The following is a 15,384-nucleotide window of genomic DNA, read 5'->3' as shown; positions in this document are numbered from 1 at the left end:
TAAGAAAAAAAAAGTATCAATGAGAATTAAAATGAATGAAGAAGGAATCTTACTGGGAATATTTGCATGTGTCTCATAATATATAGTTGAAAGTTTATTTACATTAGCTTTCTTAACCTAAAGGAAAGAAGACAATCCTACCTATTACCTAATGTGAGGATGTCTCAGCAATAATAGAAAATTCATTTCATAACAAAATTAATCTTTCCTGATCTCACTAATAAGTATATGCAGGTCTATGAACTATGTTTGACTACAAAAAATCAATAAATTGTGAAATTTATCCTAACATGATAAGCTGTAACACTCATTTCACCTGAAATTTTGAGGAAAAAATCGACAAGAATTGAAACGAAGAATTTTTTTTTTTTTAAGGTGAAACCACCTTTGCAAAATCTAGAAGTATGGGGATTTTTTGTTTTTGTTTTTTTGTTTTTTGTTTGAATGAGTAGCAAGGGCAAAATCCTGTTATTTACACATTATTACCCTTTCGAGAAACAACTCTTTGCTAAGATCGCACCCCTCTTCCAATCATCTTCATCTACAAACTACTCTTTCTCTGGGTCAAAATAAACTTCTATACAAAAATAACTTTTTTACCATTAGCCCCATTGCCAAGTGCCAATATGGCACCAATGACCTTTGCTAAGATCGCAGGTTTTATTCCATATCTATATCTGTTATCCATTATTTATTATTTATTTAATTTTTAAATATATAAATAAAATAATTAATTTTTTTAGATCAAATTTTCATCGCTTAAATTTATTTATATATTTTTTTATGTAAAATTATAATAATAATTTTATCAAATATTAAATCAAAATGGTTAGAAATTTTGATATATCGATGATAAAAGAAAAATGAGATAATGGAGAGTAAAGGAAAATGAAAGGCCCTCTTCCCGTGGATTCGTGAGGGTGTGCAGGGTTTTATATATATATATATATATATATATATAATATAAAAAATTAAAATAATTTTATATTTAATCACAGCATGTATATTTTTATCTGAAAATGTCACATTGAATTTCTAATAGAGTAATTATTTTATTATTTTTTATAAACTCAAAAATAATTAATTTTTAAATAATAGCATAAAAATTATGCTTTGATCAAATTTTAATTAAAAAGATAAAAATATATTTATGCCTATAGATTTTTTACCTTACACAAACCGCATAGACGCTTCATTGATGTTATACTATTCAGGAAAAACTTATATATTTATTCTAATATATTTAATGTGTCTGTTTTAATAAATCAAAACGTGTGTATTTTTTACAGATTATTTATTCTATAAAAAAATTCTTGTTATTAATTTTATTAGCATATTAAAATTCACATATCTTAATTTGATTGGATAAAAGTATATTAAGTGTATAGAGCTAAATATATAAATCTTGTCCTATTATTTTAACCTTTCAACAAAGAAAGATAAAATCAAACACTTCATTCAAAATTCAAATGTAACCAAGCTAAAGTAATACACTGCATGAAACTCCACACGAATAGCATTTCTAATCGATTCTTCCTGGTGAAAGTTAGCCCCACCCATTCTCTTCATTTTATATTTTCTTTTTTGGGTGAATTTCAATATAGGACCTTAGTAGCAATTAAATTAAAATTTAGATCCAAGAAAATCTAACAATACACCACAGCATTTGGGACTAAAATAAAAATAATTTTATATAATAAATGATTAAATATTGCCCTTTAACTTAAAGAAGGATAGCGTAAGCAAAAATGATCATATAGGTGAAATTTCCACACACCACTTGGGAGAGAGTGATGTCATCGGCGGCATCTCTTTCCGGCTTAGGCTGGGTGTGAGCAAGCAATTGCTCTAGGTGTGTGCATTAATGGCAGTAGAAGTTAGGGTATGTAAGCTTGCTGATGATGGCGGCGGTGACCTTTTAAAATGGGGGATCGGTGGTTGAGAGGATGATTGCATCTGGCGGAATAAGAATAGATTGTGCATCTAGGCTGGATCTCAAGTGAACTTCATATGGACAAACGATCTCAGATGGGTGCCACTGGGAACTATGAAGATGTTGGTGTTGACAGGGATGACTCTTGAAGAATAACAAAAGTAGAAATGAAGAAAAAAGTTGTGCACATCATCTTTAAGATGTGGGCAACACTTTCCTTTAGACTTAATTCGTTCTCACTTATTTTAATTTTCAGGTGTCAGTTGGGTTGATGATAAAAAATTTTTACGATACAATGAAATAAGGTTTGCACTATTAAAATTCAAGCCAAGACAATAATAGTCTTTACAAAGTGATAATGTCACTTTATCTATAGTGTGCTCAAAAAATAAAGACAATGAATTTTAATCGATAGATTTCTTTTGGATGTTTCAAATAAGTGATGGTAAAGAATATTTATAGATATTAAAATGATATTTTAAGACGGTACCTTTTAAATAATAAAACTTTCCTTAAGAGTTATAATCAATTTTAGTTCATAACATTTATATTGGTTCATGAACAACCTTATATTAATTCATGAATATCCTTGTGTTAGTTCATAAACTTACATAGCTTGATAATTAAATATTAACCAAAGGTTATTTATAATAACTTTCTATGAAAATATCCTTTTAATATGTAGAGTTTTTTTGAAATACATTTTCTTTCACTAAGTGACATATTTAGTTTTATAACCTTGTAAAAATGCCTTTAGAATTTAGAGAGACATCACCTTAGTGATTATAACTATCTAACATAACATTTCATAAAAATATTCCTTAATTTACAATGACATGACTTTTCAAAAAGATATCTCTTCATTTTGAAAATATTTCAATGGTTGGGAGATATGAAATCAAGGGCTAAAGAGGGTTTTTGAATGGAGGATGAGATGCTGGTGGCTCTACCTGTCTTCTTGGAGGTGATGGTGAAATCATGCTTCCGGTAGGACATTAAGAAGATGATGGAAAAGTTAATGAAGCCAAGGATAGAGGATTTGGTTATCGCTTTCGAGATACCTGTGACCCAATTCAATACGACCTGTGAATCCTCTGAAGTGCGACTAGAGGTGCCTGTAGAAGGGATGATATCTGCACTTTTGTTTTAGTAAACTCTCCCTCTTCTACATAGAGACTGGCTGTTTAAAACTTTAGGAAATACTATTGATTATTTTCTTGATTTTGGGGTCCTGATAGCTGTGGATGAAGTTTGGAGAGATTTTGTGGTTGCTGTAACGAGTTCTATCCCAGTTTGTGCCAGTAAGCTCAATTTGAATCAATGGAAGATGGGTTTTCTTTATCTGGTGTGGGACATTTTGATGGATAGTGGACTCTGGAAGGATATTTGGATCTTGAAAGTTCTATTTAAGATTAACTCACGAAGCCAGGATAATGGGAATTTGGATGCTTCTAATGCTTGGTCAAGGACTGGTGCTGATTTTATTGTTTGCGTGGTGGCATTTTGGTACAGGGGGTGTAGTTTTCACTTTATGGAATAATAATGTGGCTTGCGTGCACATGGAGGGTCATGAAGCCTCGGCTCCATCTTTCAGTTGGGTGTTATGTTCTTGGTATGCAAAGAATTTCTCTCTTGTCGGACTGTCCTCCTCTTGTTGATGCTGTAAACATTTTTGCTAAATATCCATAGTGGAAATACTCAATTATGCTTGAATCTAATTTGATTTTGAAGAGTATCGGTAAACTTGCTTTGCGGATGACAAATATTCTTATAGAGTTTACTGATTATTTATAGTAATTTAATAACGTATATGTCGAATTGTTGGTTTGTTAATTGTATGAAATTTAATAAAAAGTAAACCTAAAAAGACAAGATTAGTATAGGAGTGTAACAAGTGATATTGAATCTAACGTGTGTTTGTTGGTTTGTAAATTGTATGATGTATAATAACACATAAATCTCTAAAATTAACTACTCCAATGTAAGAGATTAATAAGTAATATTGAATAAATAATTTAAGTGTACATCGTTGTAGGGATTTAGTTCACGGATCTATTTTAATATCATCCAGTTAATGTTATTATAGGTAGGATATGCATTAACTTATGAATGATTGTCTTGTAGAGTGAATTATCTGCCTTAATGATTGACTTGTTCTAGCGGCTAGAGAACCATCCATCCAATTCAAATTTGCAATAGCTTTTTTACTAATTTCAAATATCGAGTCGGCCAAACAAAAAAGGCAATGACATAGTTGAAGGATGCGTCTTTTTTATGTTCTCCCTTTTGTAATTAGAGATGGGATTTAAATTAACAACAAAACTTCCTTACATTGAAATGTAATTAAAAATTAAATGCATTTGACGATTGCCTTTTTTCGCAATTAGAGATTAAATGTAACAAGTATTTTTGTGAAATTAACAAGTAAAGTTAAAAAATTAACAAATAATGTATATGACAAGTAATATTACACATTTGATAAGCCATGTAAGGAAATTTACAAGTAGCATTGGACATCCTACAAGTAATAGATAATTTTATAAATGATGAATATTACAATTAATATTTCAATCTTAACAAGTAATATAAAGGAATTTACAAGTGAGATTTCACAATTTACAAGTGAAGTTAAGAAAATTTACATTAATTTTAAAACAAGTATATTTATTATCAGACTTTACAAGACATTTTACTCATGGCATTAATAATTTAACAAATCATGTATAAATTTACACATATTAAATATTTGACAAGTAACATTACAAATTTAACAAGTACTATAAGACAATTTATAAATAATATTAGATATTCTACAAGTGACGTTAGCAACTTAAGAAGTCATTGATAGTTTTATACAAAATAAATACTATATAAGCAATATTCAATTCTTAACAAGTAACAAAAAAAATTTATAAGTAAGATTTCACAATTTACAAGTGAAATTAAAAAAATTTACATTAATTTAAAGAGAAATATATTATCTAAATTTACATATCATCCACAATTTTAATTTCTCTTCCACCAACTATTTCCTTCATCAAGGAATCACGTGTTGCCTAATATAGTTCAAGAATTATTCCAATCCAATTTTTAGTTTGGCGGAACACACAATTAGATGATCACACATTAGCTTCACATTCATTCATGACGCATGCGTTCTTTTCTTTTTCATTAAAAAAAAAATTATGTTCTTCTCTTTGAATATCCACTGTCCACTTTGTCTCCCTCACTCTCTCTTCTCCATTTTTTTTTTGATAAAATAGAAAAAAAAACATAAATTAAACAACAGTACTAATGTCCTGTGTAAAATTACATTTAAACTAGGAGGAGAGGAAAATAAAATATGAAATCCAGAAACACAAGATAAGGCTATGTTCACAGGCAAATCAGAGCTTCATTGACGTCTCTCGCAATTCTTTAACTATTGCCCCACCGCCCCAACAACAACAACCAAAAAAAAAAAAAAAGGCCAAAATATTACTCCCCAGCCAGCAGTGCTTGAGTTTCCACAATAATCCTGGCCTTGTGGTGGTCAAAGGGCTCGTCACTCTCTTCATTTTTTTTTTTAAATAAAAGACCACAGCAAAACCATACAGGTAAATTAAATTCTAATCATGTCTAAAATCATAAAGCTTTTACAGTCATCCGATGAATCATTTAAGATTATAACATTAAAATTTTCTAAATAAGATCTACACGCCTGAAAACCTACGCAACTATTTGTTTTTCTATATACGTGATCAAAAGTGACCACTCAATCTCTCATAATAAGATCTCTAATTTTTTTGATCTTGTCGAATAGAAAATGATCTTCAGAATAGCTGTAATTGATGAGTGATAGAGCCTCCATTTTTGCTTCATTTTATATTTTCAATTCTTCAGTTCAATTTTGATATTATTAAAATTAAAATATGCACGATGGAAATCAGATTGAAAACCAAACAAATTGAATAACTATTTTAACAAGGAAGACTTACAAACAAGGCATCCTCACAAGAAAATGGATGCAATTACTGTACATTATATATTGTATTTCGCGATAAAAAATTCTAATTTATATTTTTTTTTATTTTTTTCTCAAAGGCATCCTCAGGAAAGTTGTTGAGCTAAGCAGAATTTTTCTTCATCGCGTATCCACGAAAAGCTGCTAATCCGACAACTGCCATAGCAGCCCCAACTGTAAATTCATGATAGAAAAACGTATAAGTTGAGACGACAGAAAAAATGGATGTGCATATTTGCGGTACTGTGTAAAGTTTCATTAGGAGGTAGCTAAACAAAACGCACCTGAGGCAAATACAAGCGTGTGATGAAGAAGCTGATGGTACAGCCTTCTCTTCCTCCCAATATCAGTTTCAGGAATATTCAAATGAGGGCGTTCTGCAGCACTAACAATCTTATCATACACATTACTTGAATCACCTAATTTCAAACTCACATGAATGGGTGCCTCTATCCCCAATTCCTCCGTAACCTGGATAACATACAAATAATAGATGATAAGATCCTGAGCTCACGGGAATAGCACAGAAATCATGCATTATCAAAAAATTAGTCATAAGCAGACAATGCACACCTTAACTGAATCTTGCACTGCCCTTGGGTACGGAGTTAAGTCGTCCTTAGCAGCAATGAGAAGGCAAGGGACTCTATGACCAGTTAATTCTCCTTGTCTAGAAACTTCCTCGAGCAATTCTCTGGTTCTTTTCCACGAATGTTCATCTGAACTACAGAACATGGAACGAAGATCTTGAACCACAACACAAGACAACATGCCAAAAAAATGCATATGCAACAAAGGTAAGACAAGGTTTTTTCAATTAAGGAATTTTATCCAACCAAGGACCAAGAAGAAAAGGCATGGAGTACAGCCTCAAAATCAGGTTCCAATACTAATATCATGTGAGAAACAATTTCTCTTATAGTCTGAGTTAATAATATAGCCTTGTAAAATAACAAAACTTACAACTAAGAGATGCCTTTTCTTTTCTTTTGCTTTTTAAAAAAATTGGGTCAAAAATCAAGTTCTTGAATTGATTATCATATAATGCAAAATATCGGCCTTTATCACCCAGCAGAAAATTAGGAGAGTTCACCAATGAAGTAGATTAAAAAATAGAATTTATTTTAGGTGTCCTAAACAGTAAGAAGTTATGAACATATGGTGGGAAAACAGCATCATACCTGTCATATACAAAAACAGCAACATCACATGCAGCCAAACAATCCCGATTTGGCAAAAATTTCTTCACTTTATCCTCAGGTATCTCCCGCAAAATAAGAGTTTTTCTAGTCCCCTGTACATTGAACTTCGGGATAATAAGCACTTAGATCCAACTTAAAACTGCTAGTCGCACACCTATTCCCCCAGGACTTCTCAAAGTGACTTGTTATTTTCATTAGTAATAGAGTATATTAAATTGAAATGAACTGTGAGAGGGAAGACAAGATAATATAAGCCTTGAGGCACAATCATATTTTGGCAACTAATACTCACCCCAATTAATTCAACAATATTTGCGGCATATTGCTCGACCATTGTCGGAGTATATGTATCAGAGAATGGCCTGTGAAAGGAATGAGCAACAACTGAAAGCAGTCAAAGGTTGCTCGGATTAAAAAGGCACAACTGTATTTATGGATTAGATTTTATTAAATGAAATATCAAATATAATGAACTAGCATATACAAAGATGTGTTAATTGATTGAGGAGCACCACCTTCTCAAAAATGAATGCAACAAAGTAGATTTCCCAGCATTTTTCGAACCAAAGACATAGCACTGGAACACATTTCTTCCTGTTTTTTGTTTCTTACGGTCTACAGATCTCTTACGAGTAACGCGGAGTGCTGCAGCGGGATTGCCACTATATCCAATGTAAATCAAATTGGCCAGGCTAGATGGTGGATCAAGTAATGTCATGAAAGCCCACTGAAGATTTAGTAGCTATATCAATAAATAACTCATTTTTCCAACTAAATGGAAAGAAATAATGCAAAGTAGCACAAATCTTCAACTGAGAATTGAATCTGTAAATATTAAACCATAAAAATGAACAAAGTCAGGGGTCCCAACTAGAAAAACAACGTCCCATCCCCTCCAAAAGATGAGCAAGGGTAGAAAAGATAGTTAAAGGAAGAAATCATAATGCAATGACGTTCTCAGGGTAATTGATCGGGCACAAGACTTATCCCCAATAAATTTCTGGCTAGTTTGTCAGACGACCACATAATTTGAAAGTCACAGACAAACAATACGATTAGGTATATCTCTATAACTATTAACAAACAATCCTCAGGGAAATTGATCGGACACAAGCTTATCCCCAACAGAACATGAACACAGTACAGATGGTTAGGAACAAGGGAAACAAAAATGGCTGGTTCAAGAAATCAAGTCAGCGGATGTTACACAACCTGGGACAGAAATCCACTGAGAGTCATGTAGCCTGCGTCAGTTCTCTCAACAGCATCCTTATATGGATCATCACTCCATGGACTGGAATTCAAATATAAGTACAAAATTAAAATCGTAGAATGTCAATGAAAAAGGCATTGATATAGGATCATATCAAGCATCAAAATATGAACAAAGGTAAACAATTTACAAAGAACATATCCCCACGGAAAATAGATAACAGCATAGAAATAAATACCATAAGATCAGTTTCACTCTCAAGGTAACATTCTGCAAATAGGATAATGAAAACATATCTTTTTCTAAAATCTCATGTCTAAAAGACCAAAATATTCAAAACCATATGACAAAAATTTTTTGAAATCTCACAAAGGCAAATGTACACTGAATCATGGAAACCCAAGAGAAAAGGAAAAAATAGAGAAAAACTAGACATGGTTCCTTGTGTATTACATGGAGTCTGGAAAATAAATCATACTGTTTATAACTTATGAAAAATTGAATAGTGTGGCCTGCTCTAGATTTTCTATGACAAATTGATATGCCGATTATCAATGTTTTCCCCTTTCTAGTTCATTTAAAGCGTTCCTTTGTTATTATCCTCATTCATACACCCAATCAGTATCCAAACCAAGCAAGTCTTCCCAAATCCTATATGATAAGGATGACAAATACTCAATGGTAATAGTCTTTTTTTTTTTATTCATTCAATGGTACTAGTCTCATTCCACCCTTTAGAAGAATAGGTGGCAATCGGAACCCCTTGATCTCAATATCACGATACAATATGACATTGGCTGGACTATGGTTTTCTTAATTAATATTTGTATGATAAAAATGACAAATTCTTCTGATAAGACCCAACTCCCTACTACCACCAAAACACATAGAAAGGGACATAGCAAAGTGGAAAAGAGGCAACAGGCAGAAAATGGGGATCTATTGGTCCAGGAGAATACACAACAGCAACAACAACAAGCTTTTATCCCATTAGGTGGGGTTGGCTACATGGATTGCAAGACGCCATTGTGCTCTATCATTTATCAAGCTTTTAGGAATATTATTAATTAAGAGATTGCGTTCAACAACTTCCAAGAGTGTTCTCTTAGGCCTTCCTCTACCTCTCTTAATCGGACTCAAAGTTATATGCTCCACTCTTTTCACTGGTGCCTCCCTTGGTCTTCTTTGTACATGCCCAAACCATTTCAACCGATTTTCTACCATTTTTTTCTCAATAGGTGCCACCCTCACTTTTTCGCGTACGTGCTCATTTCGAATTTTATCTTTACGTGTATGTCCGCACATCCATCGTAATATTCTCATCTCTGCTACTCCAACTTTATGCTCTTGCTGTCCCGTTAGAGCCCAGCATTCACTAATATATAACATTGCCGGTCTGATAGCAGTGCGATAAAACTTTCCTTTAAGTTTATTAGGCACCTTACGGTCGCAAATAACTCCTTTAGCTTTTCTCCAATTAAACCACCCAACTTGAATTCTATGTGAAATATCTCCACTGATTTCGCCATCATTTTGAATAATGGCTCCCAAATATCTAAACTTTCCACTTGAAGTATAATTTGATCTCCCAATTTCACTTCCAAATTATTGTCGAATAGTCCTTTACCAAATTTACAATATAAATATTCCATCTTACTTCTACTCAACGAAAACCTTTCGACTCCAATGTCCTCCTCCATAACTCAAGTTTGCAATTAACCTCTTCTCTTGTCTCTGCTATAAGAACTATATCATCCGCGAAGAGCATACATTTCGGAATTTCCTCTTGAATATGTTCCGTCAAAACATTTAAGATCAAGTTGAACAAATAAGGACTCAGAGATGATCCCTGATGTAGTCCAATCTTTATAGGAAAGTCCAGGAGAATACACAGAAATTAAAAAATCAGATAAGACAGGAAGTAAAGGAGAAAAGAAAGGAATAATGATGAAGGGTAGGAGGAAGCAGTTGAAAAGTCATGAGTAGGTGTGCAAGGGAGGGACTGAGAGGTATGAAGGGTGAGGAAGAAAAGCTTGGGTTAGGTCTTGATGGATCAAGCCAACCTCTCAAAATTTTGGCAACTGAGTCTTGTGTTCTGTTCTGAAGATTAATATGCAGTATTGTGTGTGCGCGCCTTCCTATTCAGTGTAGTAAAAGATCTGTAATCCTCTCGTTCTCCATCTTTGTTGTGTTATGTATTGTTGTCTATATCTTCATTCTCAGCATCATTAGTATCTTCTGTATTGTTGAAGTTTAGTGTCTGTAACTGGCGTGTGTTATTAAAGTTTGTATCACTATGTGCTCATATGAATTAGGGTGTTGTGCCCGCATCTGGAAGTGATGTATTTCATCTTTTCTTTTTAACTTCTTGGTTAAATTTCTTCCCCATAGGGCCATTTGGTGATTTGTTCTGAAAGCACTGGATAGTGTCCTAACAGCTTCCTTTACATTCTTCTACAAATTATCAATGTTTGAGACATACAATAAGGCACAACATACATAAAGTTAAGTTCAAAGGAAGAATTAGAGTTCAAAACGAATTAGGAGAACCAAACCAAAGGAACTTGCGCAATATTAAAGAAGAAGAAGAAGAAAGAATAAAAAGACAGCCAATAGTTCACTAGTGCATACCACCATCACATCTTATGATAACTCTAATGCTAATCATAGTATAACAGAATAACAAGACATCTATCCTCGAACAAGTAGGGGGGAATGTTTTTGTAACGCTACAGAAACAGAAACCACAGCCCCATGAGAAGTGATCCTTTTTTCCTTTTTCCTTTTGTTTTTTTTTTTAGAAGTGATCCTTTAAGCAAAAATTTTTTTGTCAAACACAAACTCATCCGAAATTGTTACTTGTGCCTTTACTATCATACATTGCTGCTTACACCAATCTGTCATTATTAGTTTTCTATACAATGTGATAGATTGGAATTTTTTAATAAGTATTGCAAGTGAATGAAAGAAAATAGATGTGTTTAGCATGTGTATACAACATCATAATAGTATAGCAAGTGGCATACCCATATCATATGTAGTATATAAAGGAAATTAGCATAGGTTGTATGAAAAACAAATGAAGATTTAGGGGAAACAACTTTATATATATACTCAAGCCTAAAATATCATGAGCTATGGCAAAACAAAAATCAACTATTATTAGCAGCAAACTAAAATATTTCTGGGAATCACTTCTAATTAGAGAAAGCAAGAGACGTTGGATGCTAACTAGAGTGCCCAAGCAGTAACCATAATGACAAAGACATTACCACTACATTCTAAGCAAGACCAACAGTCTCAAAGGATGGGACCCAAAAGAACCCTATGAACACCAGATGGCTGGGCTAAATAGAAGAATCAAGAATATAAAGCCCAGAACTTGCAAGAAATAGGCTACAGTTTAGTCATAAGCACTGCCAACTACATTGTCATGAAAACATGAATAGAAGCAACGACCTAAAGACTCTAATTTCCACGCAAACAAAATTCATCCCATCAAAGCTTTGATTGAGATATTATATAATCTATTTTCCCCTACACGTATGGCCAATTCTAATCAATCTCTCTTTGTGAAAAGTCCCATGCAAATACAGCAAATATGAAGGGCTTAGCACTTAGAAGTTGAAGAAGCAAGCTTCATGTGATTTGACTTGAAATATTTACAGGAAATGAAAAACCTTTAATATTCAGCGGGCATAAGTAGAATCTCACGAGGACAGTTCTCTTCCTGGGTTTTGATTTTTGAACCTGGGATTTATCTCGAAGTTCTCCTCTTATACTTCAGCAATAGCAGCTATTACAAACAGCCAACTATTTCTAGACTACTTGATCCTTACTAAGACAGTAATTTCACAAAGAAAGTCACACTAATGCATACCCCCCGCCCCAAAAAAAAAAGTACTGCAAAAAAAAAAAAAAGCTGACCTTTCTGGGGCAGTAGAAAATAGCTTATCAAGCTCTGCAGGTTGTACGGCTCGGTCCTGGAAAACATCAAAATTCCAAAGCACAGGTTAGAGAAGCATTAGCTATGGAATACAACCTAAAAGGGGGGGAAGCTAGTAATAGCACAAAGTGGTGAGTATGACACAATATTCAAAATGCTATCACACATACTCTATCTGTATCTAACAATCGGAAGATACCATTCAGAAATTCTACAGCTTCATTTGTCAGCTCCACTCTCTGTAATATGGTATCAAAAATGTGATTACTTACATATTACACATGACATAAATTAGGTTTTTGATTCTCTGAAACAGCTTCACAACAAAGTTTATCTACAACTCAATAACCTATAGACAAGGGAAATGTAGTATAAAATTTTCTAATTCAACAATCATGCTTCGTAAAACCATCACCATCAAAGAACACATCCCCATCTTCAATTCATTCATGAGCAACAAGAAATAATATATAATGACCACTACCAAGTAACAGCTGCTAACTAAGTGGGATTCAAATTATGAAATTTGTACAAAATGTCGAGGCTAATGGAAAAAGCCTGACAATAAATGCAAGGCAATACTTAAGTGTCAATTATAGGATCAGATAAAATTCTCTCTTTTCATGATACCCAAGAAGCACACAACAATTTTTTTGCATACGGCCAAATATGCTTTTAAATTTAGGCACTCATCAACCCCAGTGAATCTGATGGTTAACAACCAGTACATACTAGCATGAACCATGAGAAACATTTTAGCATTCCTTGTTCATCACTTTCAAACTCACAGGAATATTGCAAATATAGAAATTTAATCTACTCTTAACAACCAATTCTTGTGCCAGTAGTCTAACCTCTTCCATTTAAGTCAAACAGGGTAGATCAAAGCGGATCTCAATATAATCGAGATTTTTTTTGGAAAAAAATGGACCTGATCGGATGCATAGTTAGATGGAACTGGAAGAAAATCATCACGGAGTTTTAAATCATTATTATATCCAAATTTTCTCAGAACAGCCCATATTGTCTCAGGACGCCCTTTCTTCAGGAATGTGTTATGGATATAAGTAAAGCCTGCAAAAGTAAGACCATGCCGGTTGATTCCTTCAGGTGCTTGCTGCTGAATAAGTGTTCTGACTTCCATTATTTCAGCTGACTGCAATGGCGTATCAAAACATCTAACCTGTTGAAATATTTACAACTACAGGTTTTCAGAATTTTCAAAATACAAGAGGTTCCAAAAAGGATACAAACCTTGTTATTCAAAATAAATATAATAAGAAAAAACTAAAGGTCATCAGAAACCTGAAATCCATTTAGCTCTGCATCATTGAGGGCACCATCCATGTCTCTATCACAGAGGACAAAAATTCTTCTCAGTGCCCTTAAACATCTATCTGTTAAAGCTTGCCTCTCGTGATCAAACAATGGGTCCACTGGATGCAGTACTGCTTTTTGAGCAAAATAAAAAACTTCAGGGACCTGATAGCAAGTAAAATTAATACGTAATTATGGAGAGCTTCAGTTTTGCATAGAGGAAGCCAAATGTGAGTTCAACATCATCAAGATAATATACTTTTACATATGAACCCAAACAATTACACGATTGCCAACAAGAATGAATTTCAGATTATTATACTTACAGAGGGAAAACAAGCAAAATAATTTAAACGTTTTTCAACCTTTCATGCTTCTTGTATTAGGTGACTGCTGGAAATCAAGATGGCACCCCCTTCCAAAAACAAATAGATCTAAATGGAAGATTCAATGTCCCACTGGGATGCCCATGAATGAAACTTGCTTAGCTACTATAAGAAATTATTGTGATGATCAGTTATGCGATTGGCTCATCTTTTAAATACAAAAACACTAAACCAATAGAGTGATCCAATAATAAGGTTTTAATCTTTTTTTAATCATTAATGAAACGCCAAACGACTGGTTAAACATGGGTTACCTCCTAGGCAAACAAAAGTAAGATTGTCAAGTATCGCACGGTTAGACAACATGCCTGATATAGTGTAGCAGCAGAGCATTCAATGCAGGTCACGATTTCACTATACTGTTGTAGGAGCTGCGTCATGAGATTCTCTAAGTTTATTTGCTGATTCTCGTCCTGTAGATCTAGCTTGCAACCAACCACAATTACAGGTGCCCTTACCTGCACAATCATAAAGAATAAACGATTATTTGATTGACATTAATACTTAATTTGTCATTGGAAATGACAGTTCAAACCTCCAACTCCTCCAGTTCAGGGATCCAGTAAGTACTAAGACGAGTAATGGTCGTCGGTTCATCACAAGCATATGTCAAAATCACTACATCAGCTCGCTTCAGCTCGTCGTTGCGCTTGCCCCGTTTTTCCAAGCTAAACGAGAAAATAATAGTTTAAGTAGAATGAAGAATGATCAGGCTATTATCTTCTCCCGAAGAAAATATCAACACTCATTGTGAGCACGGAGAGTAAAAAAAAAAAAATCCAAGCAATTGTGAAGAAAACAGGAAACCAAATTTAATCAGGATTGAAAAAGAATAGCAATGCATCAGTAAGATAAATGCACGATTGCACGGCATATGTTTGATTAGCAACAGCTTCATAAAAGATATGGGAGAAATTAATATGCGTCTGTGTACGGTTCCTGTCATTAAGGGGTGAGGGGGAAACAACTTTCTTCATGCTGATACAACAGTTCTCTGCGACGGACCTGGAAGATGTGTCAATGATGGTAAGCGGAACATGATCGGGGAACCAATCATCAGGCAACAGAGTGGGGGGCAGGACCAGGGGGACGGCGTCGGGGAAGGACTCAGAAGCCGCAGCAGCTATCAAACTGGATTTGCCGGTACCTCGGTCACCGATGACGGCGACTCGAACTCCAGAACGACCGGCGAAGGAGGAATGAACCGCCATTGATGCAAAGTGAGGGAAAGAAACAGTGGCAGTAGAAGCAGCGAAGGAAAAAAATGGCAATTCGCCAATCTGGCGGGGTTGCCCCGTCCTGGTTTTGCTTCGCTCCTTATGAAACACAGGCAATCTTGTTGAATTCTAGAGGTTCATTTTTTGCGTTGAATCAAAACCCCCGT

The 15,384-nt window shown here is 34.0% G+C and overlaps 1 protein-coding gene across 4 annotated transcripts; it reads right to left on the bottom strand.

Moving 5' to 3' along the window:
• Positions 1 to 5,863: 5,863 nt before the first annotated feature.
• On the bottom strand, positions 5,864 to 15,384 carry LOC129317009 (mitochondrial Rho GTPase 2). 4 transcript variants are annotated; one of them, XM_054961314.1, is made up of 14 exons: positions 15,006 to 15,384; positions 14,536 to 14,668; positions 14,309 to 14,458; positions 13,603 to 13,779; positions 13,229 to 13,480; positions 12,468 to 12,536; positions 12,279 to 12,334; positions 8,351 to 8,432; positions 7,654 to 7,865; positions 7,431 to 7,500; positions 7,118 to 7,242; positions 6,510 to 6,660; positions 6,221 to 6,407; positions 5,864 to 6,110 (listed from the first exon to the last, which is right to left on the bottom strand). In XM_054961314.1, exons 1-14 carry the CDS (start codon positions 15,209 to 15,211, stop codon positions 6,040 to 6,042), a joined length of 1,941 nt encoding a protein of 646 aa, XP_054817289.1. In that variant the 5' UTR covers positions 15,212 to 15,384; the 3' UTR covers positions 5,864 to 6,039. The 4 variants fall into 4 exon arrangements, with proteins under 4 accessions (XP_054817289.1, XP_054817296.1, XP_054817304.1 ...); XM_054961321.1 differs by having other exon boundaries at positions 7,118 to 7,230; positions 15,006 to 15,383; XM_054961329.1 differs by lacking the exons at positions 5,864 to 6,110; positions 6,221 to 6,407 and having other exon boundaries at positions 6,519 to 6,655.

This window comes from Prosopis cineraria, unplaced genomic scaffold (genome assembly GCF_029017545.1).
Source record: "Prosopis cineraria cultivar Desert tree isolate PC_DT_omini unplaced genomic scaffold, ASM2901754v1 PC1, whole genome shotgun sequence".
NCBI lineage: Eukaryota > Viridiplantae > Streptophyta > Magnoliopsida > Fabales > Fabaceae > Prosopis > Prosopis cineraria.
Note: the sequence above shows the minus strand (reverse complement) of the source record. Positions and strands in the feature narration are given on the sequence as shown.

What these genes read in the sequence shown, in the direction of transcription:
- LOC129317009 (XM_054961314.1), bottom strand. Translation starts at nt 15,211, where the DNA reads ATGGCGGTTCATTCCTCCTTCGCCGGTCGTTCTGGAGTTCGAGTCGCC. An exon ending in GCTGTTTTTGTATATGACAG is followed by an intron (nt 6,661 to 7,117) that starts GTATGATGCTGT and finishes CATGTTCTGTAG; the next exon opens with TTCAGATGAACATTCGTGGA. An exon ending in CACGCTTGTATTTGCCTCAG is followed by an intron (nt 6,111 to 6,220) that starts GTGCGTTTTGTT and finishes ATGAATTTACAG; the next exon opens with TTGGGGCTGCTATGGCAGTT.